General features: G+C 47.4%; 1 protein-coding gene across 1 annotated transcript in view; it reads right to left on the bottom strand.

Moving 5' to 3' along the window:
• Positions 1–3050: 3050 nt before the first annotated feature.
• slc1a9 (solute carrier family 1 member 9) overlaps positions 3051–17484 on the bottom strand; it is a 24703-nt gene continuing 10269 nt past the window's right edge. The window contains 10 exon segments of the mRNA XM_034538984.1: positions 3051–3233; positions 3760–4168; positions 4413–4547; positions 7456–7650; positions 8495–8728; positions 10019–10145; positions 10274–10379; positions 11991–12244; positions 12849–13001; positions 13423–13578. Coding sequence (XP_034394875.1) covers positions 3051–3233; positions 3760–4168; positions 4413–4547; positions 7456–7650; positions 8495–8728; positions 10019–10145; positions 10274–10379; positions 11991–12244; positions 12849–13001; positions 13423–13578 — 1952 coding nt within the window.

Consider the following 17484-nt stretch of genomic DNA (forward strand, 5'->3'; position numbering starts at 1 on the left):
CACTGTACTCTGTATGTTGCACTATACTCTGCATGTTGCATTGTTGTACTCTGCATGTTGCACTGTACTCTGCATGTTGCATTGTACTCTGCATGTTGCATTGTACGTCATGTTGCACTGTACTCTGCATGTTGCATTGTACGTCATGTTGCACTGTACTCTGCATGTTGCATTGTGCTGCATGTTGCACTGTACTCTGCATGGTGCACTGTACTCTGCATGGTGCACTGTACTCTGCATGTTGCATGTGATGAGTGATCCCGCCTCTAGATGTCAGACTGCGTTGTGAAACCAGGACATCTGTCTCACTCCCGCTGCCGCTGGATTTCATTTACAGTAATGTGACACGAGACGTCAGAACTAAAAGAAACGATCACGTTGATAAATGTTGTGTGATCCAGATGACTTACCCCGTGTTCCTTTCATTCCATGTTATTAAAAAAAATTAAGATGAAGACTATACGACTGAAATATTGTAGCAAACTGGAAGCAGATTAAACTTAACATGTGATTTTATCGGGTTGAATTACGCATCACTAGGGACATTTGTGGGTTCTTTAATTTATTTGAGTGTGTTTATCTCCTATAATAAATCAATAATAAACTTTATAGCCCAAATGAACTGCTTAAGGAATAAAATGTCTCCATTAAAACAACCATTTCCGATCCCACAGCTGTTACAGCATCCTGTTACATCAGGCTTTCAATCTTCAACAAATACCGACACTCGTTTTCTGGTCCTGAACTTCTTCTTTGTCGGTTTTAGACGTGTGAACATGCGCTCGTTACAAAGTGTCCTTTTTTAAATGAACTTGCTTTATTTAGGTTAAGGCAACAAACATAATTAATAGAGAAAAACCTCCTATTACATGATAAAGACGTTGTTAGCAGCAGCCCAAGATCAATTACATTGTTCAGAGGCTTCGTAATATTTCCATCGGCATAACTCAAATATTTACGTGTTGTTCTTAAAGTTCATCAAAAAAGAAAACAGAGACATTTTGTGTTTCCGCAATGTCCAGTTAGATTAGATATGACACCCATAAATCAAAGTAAATTATATTTTGTTATCCCCCTACCAGTGTTTGTCTTTATCCGTGACTTATTTTAGTTTGAGGCCCAGTAAAAATAAATAGAAAATCTTCAGTGAGGAAAAAACTGAAATAATTAACAACGTCTTTTGGGGTCAGCTAAAGTCAAAGAATGAGTTTGAGTCGAGCCAAAGTAAAGAAAATGGAAAGGGTTTCGGAGCAGATGATGCTCCTCATAACACACACACACACACACACACACACACACACACACGCGTGCGCACACACAGACGTATTACACACATTTTCAGAGAAAACCTCGACACATTGTCAGTTTTTTTCTTCCTGCCCCTGACTCTCTGACGTGCAGGGGCCCCGAGTCCAACGTCAGCACCGGTTGCAATTACCCACAATGCCCTTCTGCTGTCTGGGAAGAATGAAAAGGATTGACGTCTTTCTGGCCATCTGCCGCCCTCCCATTCCTCTCCCATCCCTCAACCTCTGCTGCCTCGCCCGCCTTCTAACTCCTCTTTGAGAGGATTAAGTGTGCCGGTATCTCTGTGCGTCTCTGTCTCATCAGTGTGTTCTGTAAGCGCGGCCTCATGTGTGTGTGTGTGTGTGTGTGTGTGTAATGTGTGTCTGTTGCAACTTTTTACAGCCAGTAATTCATTTTTCCTGCGTCTTAGTCACCGAGTGCTGACGCGTGCCCCCCTTTTCGGCCGCAAATCCCTCGCAGATTGTGCTTAAGCAGAGCAGAGGCAAACACAGGAGTTATTTTAAATACATCTCTTAAGATTTTATTACATATACAATATACACAATGAGCCGGACCTGTGAATCTGAGTTAAGACTTAAGGATGCAGGGAGGCAGTTGATGAAATGAAATCTAAAATGAAAGGCGATTCAGTGGGGAGGGAGAGTGTGATGACGTTATTGTACAAGCATTTAAGAATGAACAATGAGAGTTAACACTGGCACATTTAAAACATACAACTAAATGAAAACAGCGTCTCGCCTAAAACTCGTCCTTTCAGACCACAACGAGGAAATTACAAACCATAGATGATGTCGACAATATTGACACCGAGATGAGAAGAGCACCGGGGATGAGAATGTCGAGAGATAAACGAAGGTGGAGAATTATAAAAAATAATGTCTGCTGTTTTTTTAATTATTTTTTTATTGCTTTCATTCACATGAACCTGTTGGTATTTCTCAAAGGTTATTTAAAGGTACGGTTCAACATTTTTGGGGGGTTAAATTAGAAGATCAATACCACTTTAATGTCTGTAGGGTAAATAAGCAGCCTGTTAGCTTAGCTTAGCATAAAGACTTCGCTCGCCTGCCTCCGTCCAACGATAACAAAAGAAAACCCTCCGACCAGCATCTTAAATACATGTTGTAGTTTGTGTGTTTAATCAGCACAAAAACAGGGAGGCTAAAAACTACTTTACGGATAGTTACTGTATTTGCTGGACTCCAAATTGTCATTTTTAATGCTTTACTTTATTTCGAGTGAAACACACGAAATATAACGTGTTAATAGGTGAGCCGTGGCGGACGCCGGTCGGTGGTTCAAGTGTAATATTTTTTCACTTCCTGCCGGGTAAAAATAAAAGTAGAGGAGAAGGAGTCGGGCAAAGGTGGAGGATCGGCTGATAACCTGCGTGCGTCGAAAGGCTGATAACACCGAGATACTTGTCCTCACAATTCCTATCCGGAAAAAGAATTAAGGAAGATCAGACATTCAGGTTTGATTGTGAAAATGACAAAATCAAGACGGCGACGGAGTAAACGAGGGGGGAACAACTCTCCATTTAAAGGGCCAGTCGCCACGTTTTAGTACCTCGAAGCGAGCCAATCGATCACTAATGCAACAGTCGGTCTAAGAGAAGTAGCAACGTAAACCTGCTAGAAATCCTCGAAAAGCTGTCGTGAAACGAGAACTAACCGACGGGGAAGGGGGGTGGGGGTGGAGCTTTTTTTTGAAAGTTTTTTTTTGGGGGGTTAAAAATCCGCTCACGGCAGGTCGCCCGGCGGCATGGCCTGCCTCCGGTCGTAAGCGGTGTCGTCGCTCTCCTCGCCGTCGCTCGTTTCGCCCAGGGCCCTCTCTCTCTCCTCCTCCTCTTCGGTTTCGCTCTCTCGCCTCAGACGCTCCCGTTCCCGGTCTCTCTCCCTGTGGGAGCGGTGCATTGTGGGAATCTGAGAGGAGGGTAAAGAGGACGCCATGAGAACACGTCGACCTTTTGACCTTCGATTAAAGATGGGAAAATACATGCGACGAATGAATACATCGGGGTTTACAACCATTCATGTAGTCACGAAACTTACCATGTTAGCGGACAACAATATCTTGTAAATATCAATATTTTATGCTTCCTGTGCTCTGGATTCACCCACAAAATGTCCCCAAAACCTCAATGCTCAGTCAATTTAATCGATTAATCATTGCATCCTGCAAATATTACATATACCGACACTCCAACACTCACGGCCCATGCATCTCCAACATATCAGCTTTCAATGAAACAATGCATCTTTTTAAAAAAAATTGTCCCATTCTTCCCAATAATTATTCTTAACCCATAAAAGAACACTTTCTCTTGTAGTTGATCTGAAAATTCACAAAATCTGGAGATTCGTGCTTTTCTTTTGGACAGAACACGTGGAGGATTTAGAATGCTGTATTGCATCAAGAAGAAGAAGAAGAAGAAGAAGATGTAGTTACCTGGTTGTCGTGGCTGGGCAGGGCGCAGTAGCCCGCCTCCGTCCGGCGGAGGATGCGCGGTGAATGAGTGCGGAACGGCCGCGGGGAGTGGGAGCACACGGAGCGCGGAGATGGGGAGCGGACGGAGCGGGACGGAGAGTGGGACCGGGACTGGGAGACGACGTGGCCGTGGTGGTTTTGCTTGGGCGGGCGAGGGGAGCGGGGGGGCAGCTCGGGCGGTTTGAAGGGGTCGATCAGGTCCATCATCTCTTCGAGGACCGGCGGCGGGGGGATGAAGTCCAGCTCCTCCGGCTGCAGCATTTGCATTTCCGCCGCGTCGAGTTCGGCGAGCTCGGCCTTCGACAAGTGGTCCACGATGCCTGCGCCGAATGAGTCGCCCACCACGTTGATGGAGGTACGCATTCGGTCACTGTGTGGTGGTAAGGGGGGGGCACAGTATCAGAATCACTGGGGTGGGGGGGCTGAATAACACCAAAACCTTCCAAATGTGACTGATTAAAACTGGGTAACAGCTCTGGAGGGTCCGAGAAGAGACTCCCCATCACACACACACACACACACACACACACACACACACACACACACACACACACACACACACACACACACACACACACACTCAACACCTCCACCTTTCGGACAGCCTGACTCACAGCAGCCAGTCGACGGCGATGAGCAGACTGATGTCCTGAGTGGGAAGCCCCACGGCCGTCAGGATCAGTAGCATGGTGACCAGTCCAGCACTGGGAATACTGGCGGCTCCGACACTGGCCAGGGTGGCAGTCAGACTGGGGGGGGGGAAAGCAACATGTCACAGCTTTACATTGCCGAGCAACTTTTGCGAGACGCTTGCACTTGAACGCACCGCGAAGAAGGCGGGAAGGAGGCGTGTGAGTTCTGAACATGCGTGAGAAGACATCATTATGGCCTGTAGTGCAAATTATAAAGGAACACAGACAACAACAAAAAAAACAAGCCAGACGTAGTTAAGTAATTTGTGTTCGTCAAATCTGTTTCAGAAGAAGATGCTTTATTGGACCCTGAGGGGAAATTCTCTGCTGTTAGTTTTCACACAACACACACACACACACATGCACACACACACACACATACATTAATGTAGAGATGTCAGAGCGAGGGGGGCTTTAGTGGTGTTGAACATGGGTCATTACTCACTCGGATAATAAAAGGAGAATATGTTTGATAAAAGCTAAAAGAAACCAGACTCAATGCTGGAAATCACGGATTCTCCGACGGATTCTCCGACGGCTTCTCACCAACTGCCTTCGCCGCTTTGAACTCTTCTTAGTCAGCCGAACGTCTGCCAATAAACGCAATTAGTCCAATTAGTTTGGTGTGTCCGGGCCCTCGAGGCTTCAGATAGTGCTTGACGTTAGAATAAAAAAAGGGGAATCTGCCAGCTGATTTTATGGGACGTTGTGACATTTTCCAACCTCCGTCTGAAAAAAAGAAATGTCTCCATTATTTGTTAAGATAGTAAATCAACGAATAAAAAAAATGCATGGTTTAATTTGAACATAAATCACATGAAACACAGGAAACAATATGCAGACGAGCGAGAGCTCAGATTCCCTTCATACCTCACCGTGTTATGGACGTAGCGGCGACTTCCTCCATTACAAAGGTCCGTGAAGACAATTGCAAAATGTGAGGAAACTCTCAGTCACCCGGACTTCAGTCCACAAACGGGACGTCGCCCACTGGTTTGGTGGACTGAAGTTTTGAAGCCTTTAGTTTGACATTTTAAACGCCGCCATCTTGGTTCTTTTGGAACCAAGATGGGACAAACGAGATGAAAACTGAATACATTTGTAAATGAAAACACACAGTGAAGGAGTTAAAGTTGTAAGACGAAAACATAAACAACGCTGTGGCAGCAACATGTCAATCACTTTGTAGCCCCGCCCTAAAGCACACCCTGCTTTATGGTCTGTTGACTCTAAATGCACGATAATTTACTAAATGAATCACGCTGTATTGAAGAAGACTTGAAACTAGAGATTGAGACCATAAACTCATGTTTACAATGTTTACTGAGGGAATACATCAAGAGAAGTAGTCATTTATATAGACTTCTATACAACCAGAGGAGTCGCCCCCTGGTGGTCAGGAGAGAGAATGCAGCTTCAACACATGAAGCATAGACTTCTATACAACCAGAGGAGTCGCCCCCTGGTGGTCAGTAGAGAGAATGCAGCTTTAACACATGAAGCATAGACTTCCATACAACCAGAGGAGTCGCCCCCTGGTGGTCAGGAGAGAGAATGCAGCTTTAACACATGAAGCATAGACTTCTATACAACCAGAGGAGTCGCCCCCTGGTGGTCAGTAGAGAGAATGCAGCTTTAACACATGAAGCATAGACTTCTATACAACCAGAGGAGTAGCCCCCTGGTGGTCAGGAGAGAGAATGCAGCTTTAACACATGAAGCATAGACTTCTATACAACCAGAGGAGTCGCCCCCTGGTGGTCAGTAGAGAGAATGTCGGTTTGAGACTCTTCAGCATCGGCTTCACTCAAACACAAAAATGTACTAAATGAGGTGTTCGATGTCGACATCTATTTTCGTAAAGCGTGACGCAAACCAGGTAATTCACATGTGAGTTATTTCACCACATCCGTGTACGTGCAACGCTCCCATGAAAGAAGGATTTGACAAACAAAACCGAATGAATCTCTTGATGTTTTCCGGACTTCTTTTAAGTTTTCGGACTTAAATCTCACTCAGTGCCGCTCACCATGACATGTTTGCAATTAAGAGTTATCATCAGTTCACGTTGGTCCCAGATGTGACTGCAGGCCCGGTCGGTGTTGAACCCGCGCGATGCTGTTCATCTGATGTCAGTCCTTTCTCAAAAATAAACTGCGGCGCTAACTAGACCCCCGCTGTGACAATCGCAAGATTTACACACCACAAGTGGGTCTCATTCGCCAACGACTCCACCGCAGATGTCACAAAGGACCTTTTGAAAATTAGATTTTGGGGAATTTGGTGGTAAAACGGCATGTTGATGAAAGACATAAAATAAACAACTTCAAAGTGCTGAGTATCGTTTGTGTCCCGCGGTCGCGACGAGCTGAGTCCGATCCAAGCGGGGCTGATTCCAAGCGGAAGAGGGGGGGGGGGTCTGGTTCCAAGCGGGTCTGGTTCCAATCAGATGCGAATGTTTAGCTGCAACCTCAGAAAGGGGAAATCTCACTTTCCTCAGTGCGGAGCTTAAAGATGTCGCTCGGCCCTACACATTGTGACATTAAAGCACACGGCCATTAAAAATGTGAAGGAATTTGTTTGTTTTCTTGGACAACGGGAACGTCGTCTCGCAAACGTACACGTATTGATAGATTCTGGATGAGTTAATCAGCAATATTTACAGTCCTTATCTTCTTAAAACGTAGACAACAAATAGCTTGCTACACGGAAGTGTTGTGAAGCTTCATAGGCGTTTAAAATGTTAATATTAAAAGGGCAGTGTGTAGGATCTTATTAATCTTATATGATTTGTGTCTTCCTTAACTTCCTGGTCATTTGAGTGGGGTTTCGTAATCTAAAAATAACGTGAAAAAGTAAAATAAGCTGCTCCACAAACATTTTGATTGCATTCGTCTCCAAAATCAAAATAAAGACAGAAACATGGGAAACGTCACGAGTTGCGCGTCCGCCATTTGTGCCTCACCTGACGGTGATGATCTGCCCGGTGTCCAAGGAGATGTCGTTCATCTGGGCGATGAAGATGGCCGCCACGGCCTCGTACAGCGCCGTGCCGTCCATGTTGATGGTGGCGCCGATGGGCAGCACGAAGCGAGTCACGCGCTTATCGATCTTCAGATTCTCCTCCAGGCAGCGGAAGGTGACGGGCAACGTTCCTGCACTGAGAGGAGGAGGAAGAAGAAGAAGAAGAAGAAGAAGAAGAAGAAGAAGAAGAAGAAGAAGAAGAAGAAGAAGGCCCCACAAGATGTCGAGTTAGGGAAGAAGAGATTAAGGTGCAGACGTACGGGAGCAAAGTGTCTGCTGGAAGGATATAAAATAGGTAGACAGGTGTTGAAAGGCACGAGTGCAGAGGTGAAGGGGTGAAGTCTGGGTGGAGACATCTGAGTCGTCCGACAGCCTCCCGACAGCTGGCGTCGGCCACTGTTGAAATCCTCCCGACATGTGAATTAAAGGAATTTGATTCCTGTGCCCCCGCTGAGCTCGGGGGTCATAATATAATTAGAGAAAAACGTTGATGGGATTACCCGTTTTCAACCAAAGCCTCGGTAATGTGCCAAACTGACAGTTGGTTTTTCAGCGGGGCGATGCCGAGCCGAGCCGAGCCGAGCCGAGCCGAGCCGAGCCGAGCCGAGCCGAGCCGAGCCTGGAGTGGCCCGGTGACGCCTAATCCCCAAAAGGCTTATAGACCTTTACAACGCTGGATCTGTCCGACATGGACTCGCCCATGATAGCCCGCCGCTTACACACACACACACACACACACACACTTTGGCTTCCGCCGTCCTGATTGGTCGGCGTAAATGCTAAAATCTTTGCCCTCAAGCCGTTTATTACCAGATTATTACCCCCGGAGAGCTGGAGGGCGACCAGCAGGCGACGCCAATCAATCACGCCGCAACTACCGCAACTGCTCGAGGAATAGATGTTGAGAGAAGAGATGCGTGACGCACATGTGTTAACACACACACACACACACACACACACACACACACTCCCCGTCCTACCTGCTCGCAGTGCCCAGAGCCGTGATCCAGGCCTGAAAGATCCCCTGGTAGAAAGTAAAAGGGTTTTTTCTGGTGATGGCGAAGAATATGGCGGGGAGGATCAAGCCGCCGTGGATCACCAGGCCCACCATGACGGTCACCATGTACATGCCCAGCTGCCTGGCCACCACCTCCAGGTTCCCGATGGCCGCGATCTTCCCCGCGATCAGGGAGGCGATGCCGATGGGGGAGTACCTGAGAACAGGGGGAGGGGAGGGAGGACACGTCGGAGCTGAAATGACTATATCTCTATACGAAGGGGGGGGGGTTCATCTGGAAGCATTTATCAGTCGAAGGCTACATTTAAATCGTGCTAAACGTCTTCATTGACTGTCAAAAGGAGGACGTTTCCGCTCGAGAGGGACGAGACGCATTCTTGGATCTCTGGTTTCCAGCTTCCGGAGTGCAGTTGTTCGCCTGCATCAACACAGGCCGCTGTGAATTGAGTCGTTGTTCCCCCTCCCACCCTTTTTTTAAGCCTCCTTCCTATGGTCCGAGTCAATGCGGCGGCCTGCTCCCTCAACCGGGGTCAGCTGCGTGCCGCCCGAAACCACCCCCTACCCACCCTCACCCCCGAGCCTGGCATTCGCCGGCAGCTGTTTGGTGGAGCATGCCGCGTGTATGATTTGATGGATGTGTTCCCCGTATGATACGTGTTTTTGTATACACTGGACGCCGGTGTTTGGCGAGCTCCGTGGGCCCCGTGAGTAATCTGTTTATACTGCGCGAGTGATACGAACAAGGACACGATTCCTTTTTGGTGTCCAGCTGCACGTGTAGATGTTTCCTCGAAGGGGCCGCGGCAACAAGCATCCTGCTGTTTCTCTTCCAGACGCCCACTCCCCCCCCCCCAGCTCTGAGTGCCACTACTCTGTCTTTCTCGGCGCAGTCCAGCCGTGGTCCTGCGGAGCGTCAAAAAGCCCGCTGCGCCGCTCTCTAGAAGACACGCGCTCCCACATGCATCTTTCCACGTCCGCCCGTCTCCTCCCGCCAGCATCTGCTTTCTGCCAAGTGGCTCCTCGTCCCGTCTGTGGATCCATTACATTTTGGAGACGTTCCACCCCCGGCTCCCCCCTGGGAGTCCGCAACACTGCTCCGGGCCCCCCGACTCCCTGCTACTCCTCGGCATACCACAGACTCTAGCATGTGCCAGGGAAACCCTCTCTCTCTCTCTCTCTTTCCATCTGTCCGTGTCCCTCACTAACACTCTTTTCTCCCTCTCCCTCTTCCTCCTCGGACACGGTGGCTCTGTTCCCACAACACGCCCGTCCTCGCCTTATCCATCACTGTCACTGACCTCTGTGTGTGGGTTTTTTTCTTCTCTCCAGAATGTCGAAAAGCAGACACACACGTTGTGCGTGCTTGCAGACGGGCGCACGCAAACACACACGGCGGGTGGGAGAAGGCTTGGTTGGTGGTGGTGGTGGTGGTGGTGTTGGTGGTGGGGTGGGGTGGGGGGGGGAAAACAAGAAAAAAGACACTGACCACATGATCATGGAAACCATCGTCATGATGATCTCGTTGAGGATGTTGAAGAAGTCGCACATGACCTTCCCCCGCTCGCCCATCCGGCTCATGCAGATCCCGAAGGCGATGAAGAAGCCGATGAGGCCTGCGGGGGGGTGGGGGGTGGGGGGAGGGGGGAGGAAGAAGACACGAAGCAACGCGTCACCGGAAACCGGAAGGAGGAGAGCGCCGCCGTCAAGTGGAAATGGAAATCAGCCTCCGCCGTCCACTCACCGAGGACGTTCATGCCCCATTTGTACTCCAGTTTCTTCCGGCTCACGATGATGGACTCGGATTGGTTTGGTGCCGCCACCGGCACCGTTTTCAGCACCGTCTGAACCTGCGGGAGGGGTTTTCAGATCGATACCGTGTTGGGGGAAAGGTTATTCTCTCCGGGTCGCTCAACAACAATTATTTAAACAGAACTCTCAGAAAGAAACAGAAGAGCGATGAGGCAGGAAACGGGGAACGCGATCAGGTGGAACTCATGTTCCAGAGAATATTAAAGATGGGCTCATAAGGTTTGTGGAAACTGTAGCTACGCACACTTCAGGAACCTGTATTGCTTTTGCGTGTGTGTGTGTGTGTGTGTGTGTGTGTGTGTGTGTATACATTATGATTTGTGGTGTTTAAAATCTGGAGAAAAAGCAGAAAATGAGAAATGAGAAACATTTTCTTGGAATTAAATGCGTGACAGTTAAAAAAACAAAGTGTTAATTAAAGAATCAGTAAGTTAAGTTGTTGCTGCTTTGTTTGTTGTTGTGTGGCAACAACAAATGAAAAGCCAACGCTGTTATCCCATGATAACAATTCACGCAGCGAAACCCAGATTTTTCTAACTCTTATTGTGTTTAATGAAAAGACAAAAGAGGGATTGAGCGACTCTCACATGAAGAAAAACAAAAGGGGGGAAAGAAAAGAAAAGAAAAGAAAAGAAAAGTGGGTTGAAAGGGGGACGGACGATTCCTTCCTGCAGAAGCAATTATGCCTTTTTATGACTTTAATGACTCCCCCGATGAGAACAAACAAAAGAAGCAGTAAAACAGAGATGCAGACAGGAAAGAGAGAGAGAGAGAGAGAGAGAGAGAGAGAGAGAGAATAGAAAGAGAGAGAGAGGAGTCTGTAAGCTGGTGTTCTCTGATGCCCGGCGGTGGTAAATAAAGATGTGGCGTTGCAGATGTAAAGAGATTAGCAGCAGCAGAAGGGCCGACCCTCACACGGCCCGCCACAGACCGACTTCCAATCATTCAGATGCTCACGCATTGGGGGGGGGGGGGGGGGGGGGGGGGTCACATCGTGATTGATTAAAAATGACCAGCTTGGATAAACGGCAGTCTGTAGTCGTTACTGTAACTGACTGAATTCAGACGGAGGAATTTAGAAGAAGAAAAGATTCCTCAGCTGCTGTCTCACATTGCAACGATTGTTTTTATTATTTAATTTCCGTCTCAATTTACCAGAGCTTAAAGTCATATTATTTCTTTGGGGGATTCTTTTGTCTAAACAAGCAGTTATTTAAACTGCAATGCTATAAAAAATTAAAAGGGGCTTTAAATGTGTAGTTTTATTAGAGGAGCTCTGCTTGTATTTGCTTTAATCAAAACAAACTTAAGGTCACACGTGTGACCTTAAAGGAACTTTGTTTCGGGTCGTGTTTTGTAGCCAAACTTTTGTAACACAACTTTCACGTCTTAAAAAGTCTTTCCGATATTTAATGCCACTTTCAAATATTAGAATTGAGGTGTGATTCTGAATAAACTTTGAACATACTGGATTGTACTGGATGATACTTTAAAACAATATAAAAAGCTTCTCTAAAAATATACTTCAATCATACTGGCCCAGTATTGGCCAACTTGTCCATGTATTTCGATGGCCGCCACCCTAAAGTGTGCACAGGTAAAGATCAACATAACGGCTCCAGAGTCACGTGTCAGATGCTGGGGGCTACCTGTTGGAAGCAGGACTGCACCAGGTTCTCCGGGAAGAGGTTCCTGAGCAGGTCCAGGAAGGCGTCCATGCTGTTGACCTCCTGGTTCTTCGGGGCCGAGGTCGACGAGTCGCCCCTCAGTTTGGGGTTCCCCGGGTGGATCCCCAACACCAGGATGACCCCGAGGATGGCGGCGATCACGGTGGTGGTCATGTAGTACACCATGGCTCTGCTGCCCATCCTGCCACTGGAGCGGGCGTCGAGCCCGGCCAGCCCTGAACGAGACCGACGACCACCATGGACATAAAAAACTCTGAATATGCCCCAGAATGTTAACGTGTGCACAGGTAAATATACTTATTTTATGCATTAACATAATCTAATCAGGAGGATTCCTATTGGAAGTTTTTCCGGGATGGATGTATTAACATCCGTTAGCCATTAAGCCAGCAGTAAAATATTACTCTTAAAATGCTGATACAAGAATGTTAGCTTATGTATAATTAGTATGATAATAATTTTAAAAAAGTTTAATAAACTGATACATTTTGGATTTACGGCCAGCTGGCTGTATAAGATTGCTCTTAAAATGCTTGTAAAAAGCTCAAGTTTAACATTAGGGCCCTATATTATTATTATCATTATAACATTATTTTAGTTTGATATCATGTGGTGATGAGTAAACGTTAAGCACGTTAGTAAAAGAACATGAAACGTTAGTATTACTCTTAAAGTGAAGCTGAACGTTATTCTCATCGTGAACCAATTTGAGCTGAAGAGTCAGAACTTTGAGATGATTATTCGAGGACATGAAGCGCTCTAAAATAAAATAAAATAAAACTTCCTGTGTGTCTGAGCTCACGCTGTGCGCACACAGACCTGTGATGAGGCTGGAGATGATCAGAGGCAGGATGAGCATCTTCAGCATCCTCATCAGGATTTCTCCGGGGAAGGAAATCAGAGTGAGGACGGAGTCGTCCTTCACCTTCATGTAGCGCAGCAGCATCCCGAACAGCACCCCCATGACCACACCTGAGGGGGGGGGGGGGCAAGTAGGGGAGAGGAGAGGAAAGGAAAGGAAAGGAAAGGGAGGAAAGAAGAGAATAAAAGGAGAGGATGGGAGATGAAAGGGGAGGAGGAGAGGGAAAGAGAGGAGGCAAGTAGAGGAGAAGAAAGGGAGAGGTAGAGGAGAGGAGAGGACGGGAAGGAGATGAAATAAGGGGAGAGTTTAAAAAGCAGATACTGCATACTTGGTTAACTGTAGTGTTATGAACCACATGTTGATAGACCGTCTCGGGTCTAGTTTTCTTTGAGGACTTCTTCTAGGTTCTTCTACCTCTCTTCCCTTTTTTGAACAATAAAACCCCTTCACTTTTCTTCTGTTTTCTATTAAAACAACCAGAATACAAGCTGACGGAGCGTGACAACTGGGACGTTCCCAGTCCGCGCATACCCAACACGGTGAGTCCCAGCAGCAGGTTGTGGCTGTTGCGGCTGCAGTGGCCCGCATCTTTATACACGACGTCCGTGTTGTCATCTCGCTGGCTTTCCTCTTTCTCCTTCTTGTTGGCTTTGGACTGGTTGGCTGTCGACTGGTTTGTCATCCTGCCTGTGGAGACGGTGGGATGAGATGGGGTTATAACTGCTGCAAGGGGGCCACAAAACAACCACGCTTCAACATCCTTAACAGGGGCATTGAGGGTAAACCAGGAACAGGAATGTCCTTTGGTTTGGGTTCATTAGGGAAAGTAAAGACGCACGACTGCAGGCAACCCAAACACAGCAGGCTTCAAGTAGTGTGTTTGAGTCCGGGGTGGCCAGAGCACGGACCAATCAGCATCCTGTGAGGAGAGACTGGGTTTCTATAGGTGTGTGCGTTTGGTAAAACAACAATGGCGGCTCCTGAAGAGGTTGCAGCATCAGTTATATCAGAGCTGAGTATTTCTTCATTGGAGGAAGAACAAAACAACACTGAAGGGTTTTCTTAATGGAAAACTATTTACTAGTCTCTCGACTAGCTACAATAAGGGTTTGATTGACAGATGGTTCATCCAATCAATCAATTTTTAACCGCCTGCCCCTTTTCCAATGATGGCTTCTCAGACGGCGCTGTGTAACAAACCATCTGGCCGGTCAGATGAACCGTAAATATCTTGATAAGACAATTTTCTGCAAATCCAACCGGTAGATATATTTCACTGAATAAGTGAAGCTTTTGACCTGCTGGGGGACGTTAGACGAAAGGTCAAGGGATCACCGAAATCATTAGGATTCCTCCTCTTGCCAACATGAACATGTATACACAGTTTCACTGCAATCCATCCAATAGTAGTGGAGATATTCCACTAAACACAAACAAACCTATGGTGAGATTTCTAAAGATTCATCCCCTGGAAACCATGAATGTTCCCAGAAAAGGTTCATGGCTTTCCATCCGATAGTTGTTGAGATATTCCACGAAACAGCAGAAATGTACGGTGAGATTAAATGAAAAAAATCAGGGGATCACCAAAGTTTAAAAGATCCATCCTCTGGGGATCATGAATGTTTGCAGAAAAAGGGTTCATGGCTTTCCATCCAACAGCGGTCGAGATACTTCAGTCTGATCCAAATTGGTGGGCGGGTCGACCGACACTGACATGCTTGAAGCGACTGGAATTGCTAAAAAGGATAATCCTCGTGGCATTGATGAAATTCGAGCATTACGTCTGTCCGAACGCAATTCAGCAGCGTAAATAATCAGCGAGGATGCAGCTAAATGCCCAAAAAAAGGGATATAACATGATATTTAACGCGATTCTTCTAGTTATGGACGTCCACATCCATCATTTTGAACAGTCAACCTAAAGCCACATCCCATTTTTGTTTAACTCCACAAACAGCCAGCTCCAATAAACAAATAACTGTCACTAATCACCCGTCAAAGTTTTTTTTTTAGCTTTAGCTTTTCTGTGGAGGCGATCAAATAATGCTCCCAGGCAAAGTCATCACCTTCAACGCCAAAGAGTCAACCGGTAAGAATGTGTCCGCAATCCGGTGACACGTTTTCTACTCGACGGAGACCCCCCCCACCCCCCCCCCCCGCCCGACCGCCAACATCTCTAAACATGAATCGTGTGTAAACACGTCTTGAGAGCGTATAAATGTCACATTTACAAACAGTCCGACTCAGTGAGACAATCGCAATCAGACGTGATTATAATCCATCAACTGAAAGGATGGCATTTTCTGCAGCGGTGGGGGTACAGTTGCAAAAAAAAAAGAAGAAAAAAGTACATTAGACAAGGGGGGTGGGCACAAAGAAATGTTACCTACTAGTTGGTCTGCTCTCACGCTTTCACCTCCACTCTCCGGCCATATCTCTGCTGCCCCTCTTTTCTAGTCCCTGCGACAGTCCAGGCACAAAGACGGATTGCCGGCGTGATCTGAAATTGTATATTTTGAGGGGCGGAGAATGTCCCGCTAGGTTTCAATTGCAAAGATATAATCCTCAGTGAGCGGAGAGCGGAGGAGAGGAGGGTGGGTGTGTGTGTGTGTGTGTGTGTGGGGGGGGGGGGGGGGGTGAGGATGTTCCACTGGTACAGTCTTCACAAATCCTCTTTTCCATCCTTATGTCATTCTCAGCATCAACATTGTTCGGTGACATCGGTCGACCACATTCGGAGATGTAGCCGACCAATGAGGGGAAGGGGTGGGGGAAATCACCATCCCAGCAGCGTTTGTACTGGACCTGCTGGGAAGGTTTCTTTTTTTTATACTTTTTTTTTATCATCATTCACAACTCAAGGTTTGGGGATTTTTAAAATCACTTTATTTTCTCTATTAGCTGATCAGGTTAAAATGAGGTCTGGTCTCAAAATCTCAGAATTGAGGCCGTCAAGGCGGGATAAAAGCTGCTCTGATTAAACCTTGTTGGACATTTCTTTTACAAGTAGGGAAAAAAGGTCCCGAATATACCAATATACTGTCCATGTAGGACTGGGTATCATTTAAAAATGGCTATGCCGGTACCTTTTAAAATACGTAGGATCCCCGCCCCCCAAAGGTATAAAAACGGTTGTGTTCGCTGTCAGCACTGTTGCCGCTGTTCGCACCGTTAGCTGCTCATACCGTTAGCTACTAGCACCGCTTGCAGATTGCACCGTTAGCTGCTCGCACCGTTAGCGTCTCGCTGCCGGCTTAGACGTCTCCATAGTTCAGAGCCGTGTGCAGGGTACAACAGGGTTGTGACTGCTGCGGTAGCGGGACAATCACACAAGTCGAATAACTTCTGTGGCGATTGGCTTACAAGCAAAACCATGCATGTTCTAGATCAGAAGCAGAGGTTTCCATGGCACTCGGTACTGGGGGGTTATTAGGGTCCATACCAGGTATTGAGACGTGACGCCCAGCGTACGTGTACAAAGCAACTTAAGTCCCGGTCACACGAGACGGGGTAAGAATAAGGATGATTAAACCATTGGTCCGTTCCCAGATGGAGGCCCTGAAATAATGACGCAACAGCGCGTGTCCTGCGAGGCGGGCGGCGCTGAGGGAGTATAAGCTGCTCGAGGACCCGAACCTGCTCTGCAAATCTGTCTTCCTTCCCCGACAGACAGATTATTTTTCCGCTCCAGGAAAAATGTCTTCGAGACGAAGCGTAGCTGGCCTCGAAGAACCGGCTCCGACCGGACTCTCACGACCGAGAGGAAAACACAAACTATTTCACGGCCTCGTTGGGGTTGAATCTCACTCCTACATTTCTAATATCTCGCTTGAAAAGTACATACCCAAAGTACAGTTTATAGAGGACGCAGGAAGCAGATGCCGGGCCAGAGAATGAGAGCAACGACCGGTTGCCGAGACGACTGTTACATCATATTACAGCCGAGCATCCCTAACAAAACACAGTCAGAGGGTTCAGACCGTTTGGTCGGGGCGGCTTACAGTAAATCCTGGATTTTCGTAGCAACATGACACAGGTATTACTACTCTGCCAGGTAGGCGGCGGACCAGGAGGCCTTCCCCCTTTGAAGGGAAGCCTTAGAGCGGGAGCTTTTAGTAACACATGTTAGTGATGAGAGCTGGAGGCAGTCAGAGGGGCGGGGAGGACTTCAAAGTGAGTCCATCTCGGGCCTAAAAAGGAACAAGGAAGCAACTCCTGCTGGTTTTCGGTGGTGATGGCGTGATCTGTTTTCATGCCCTGGTGGGCCAGACGCAGAAAGAGAAGTCTCCCACAGGGACTCTCTCTCTCTAAGCGAAGGCAGACTGGATAAACATCAGGGTCCTCGACCGCGGTGCGTGATAACCATCGCAATCAGGCCCTCGGCTCACACGCATGCCACACGCTTTACGACACGTTCTTCTCAATCGTCGTGGCGACCGCTGACAGAATGAGTTAATCTCCCAGAGGAGGAGGAGCGCGGGTGTTCCTTGATTACTGTAAATGAGCCCGAGCTGCCCGGAGATGACTGCGCACACGACGCAATCACCTCGGTGCTCCAACGGTCCGGCTGTTAAAGGCTCGTCAGTATTA

Source organism: Cyclopterus lumpus, chromosome 8, assembly GCF_009769545.1.
Source record: "Cyclopterus lumpus isolate fCycLum1 chromosome 8, fCycLum1.pri, whole genome shotgun sequence".
NCBI classification, from domain to species: Eukaryota; Metazoa; Chordata; class Actinopteri; order Perciformes; family Cyclopteridae; genus Cyclopterus; species Cyclopterus lumpus.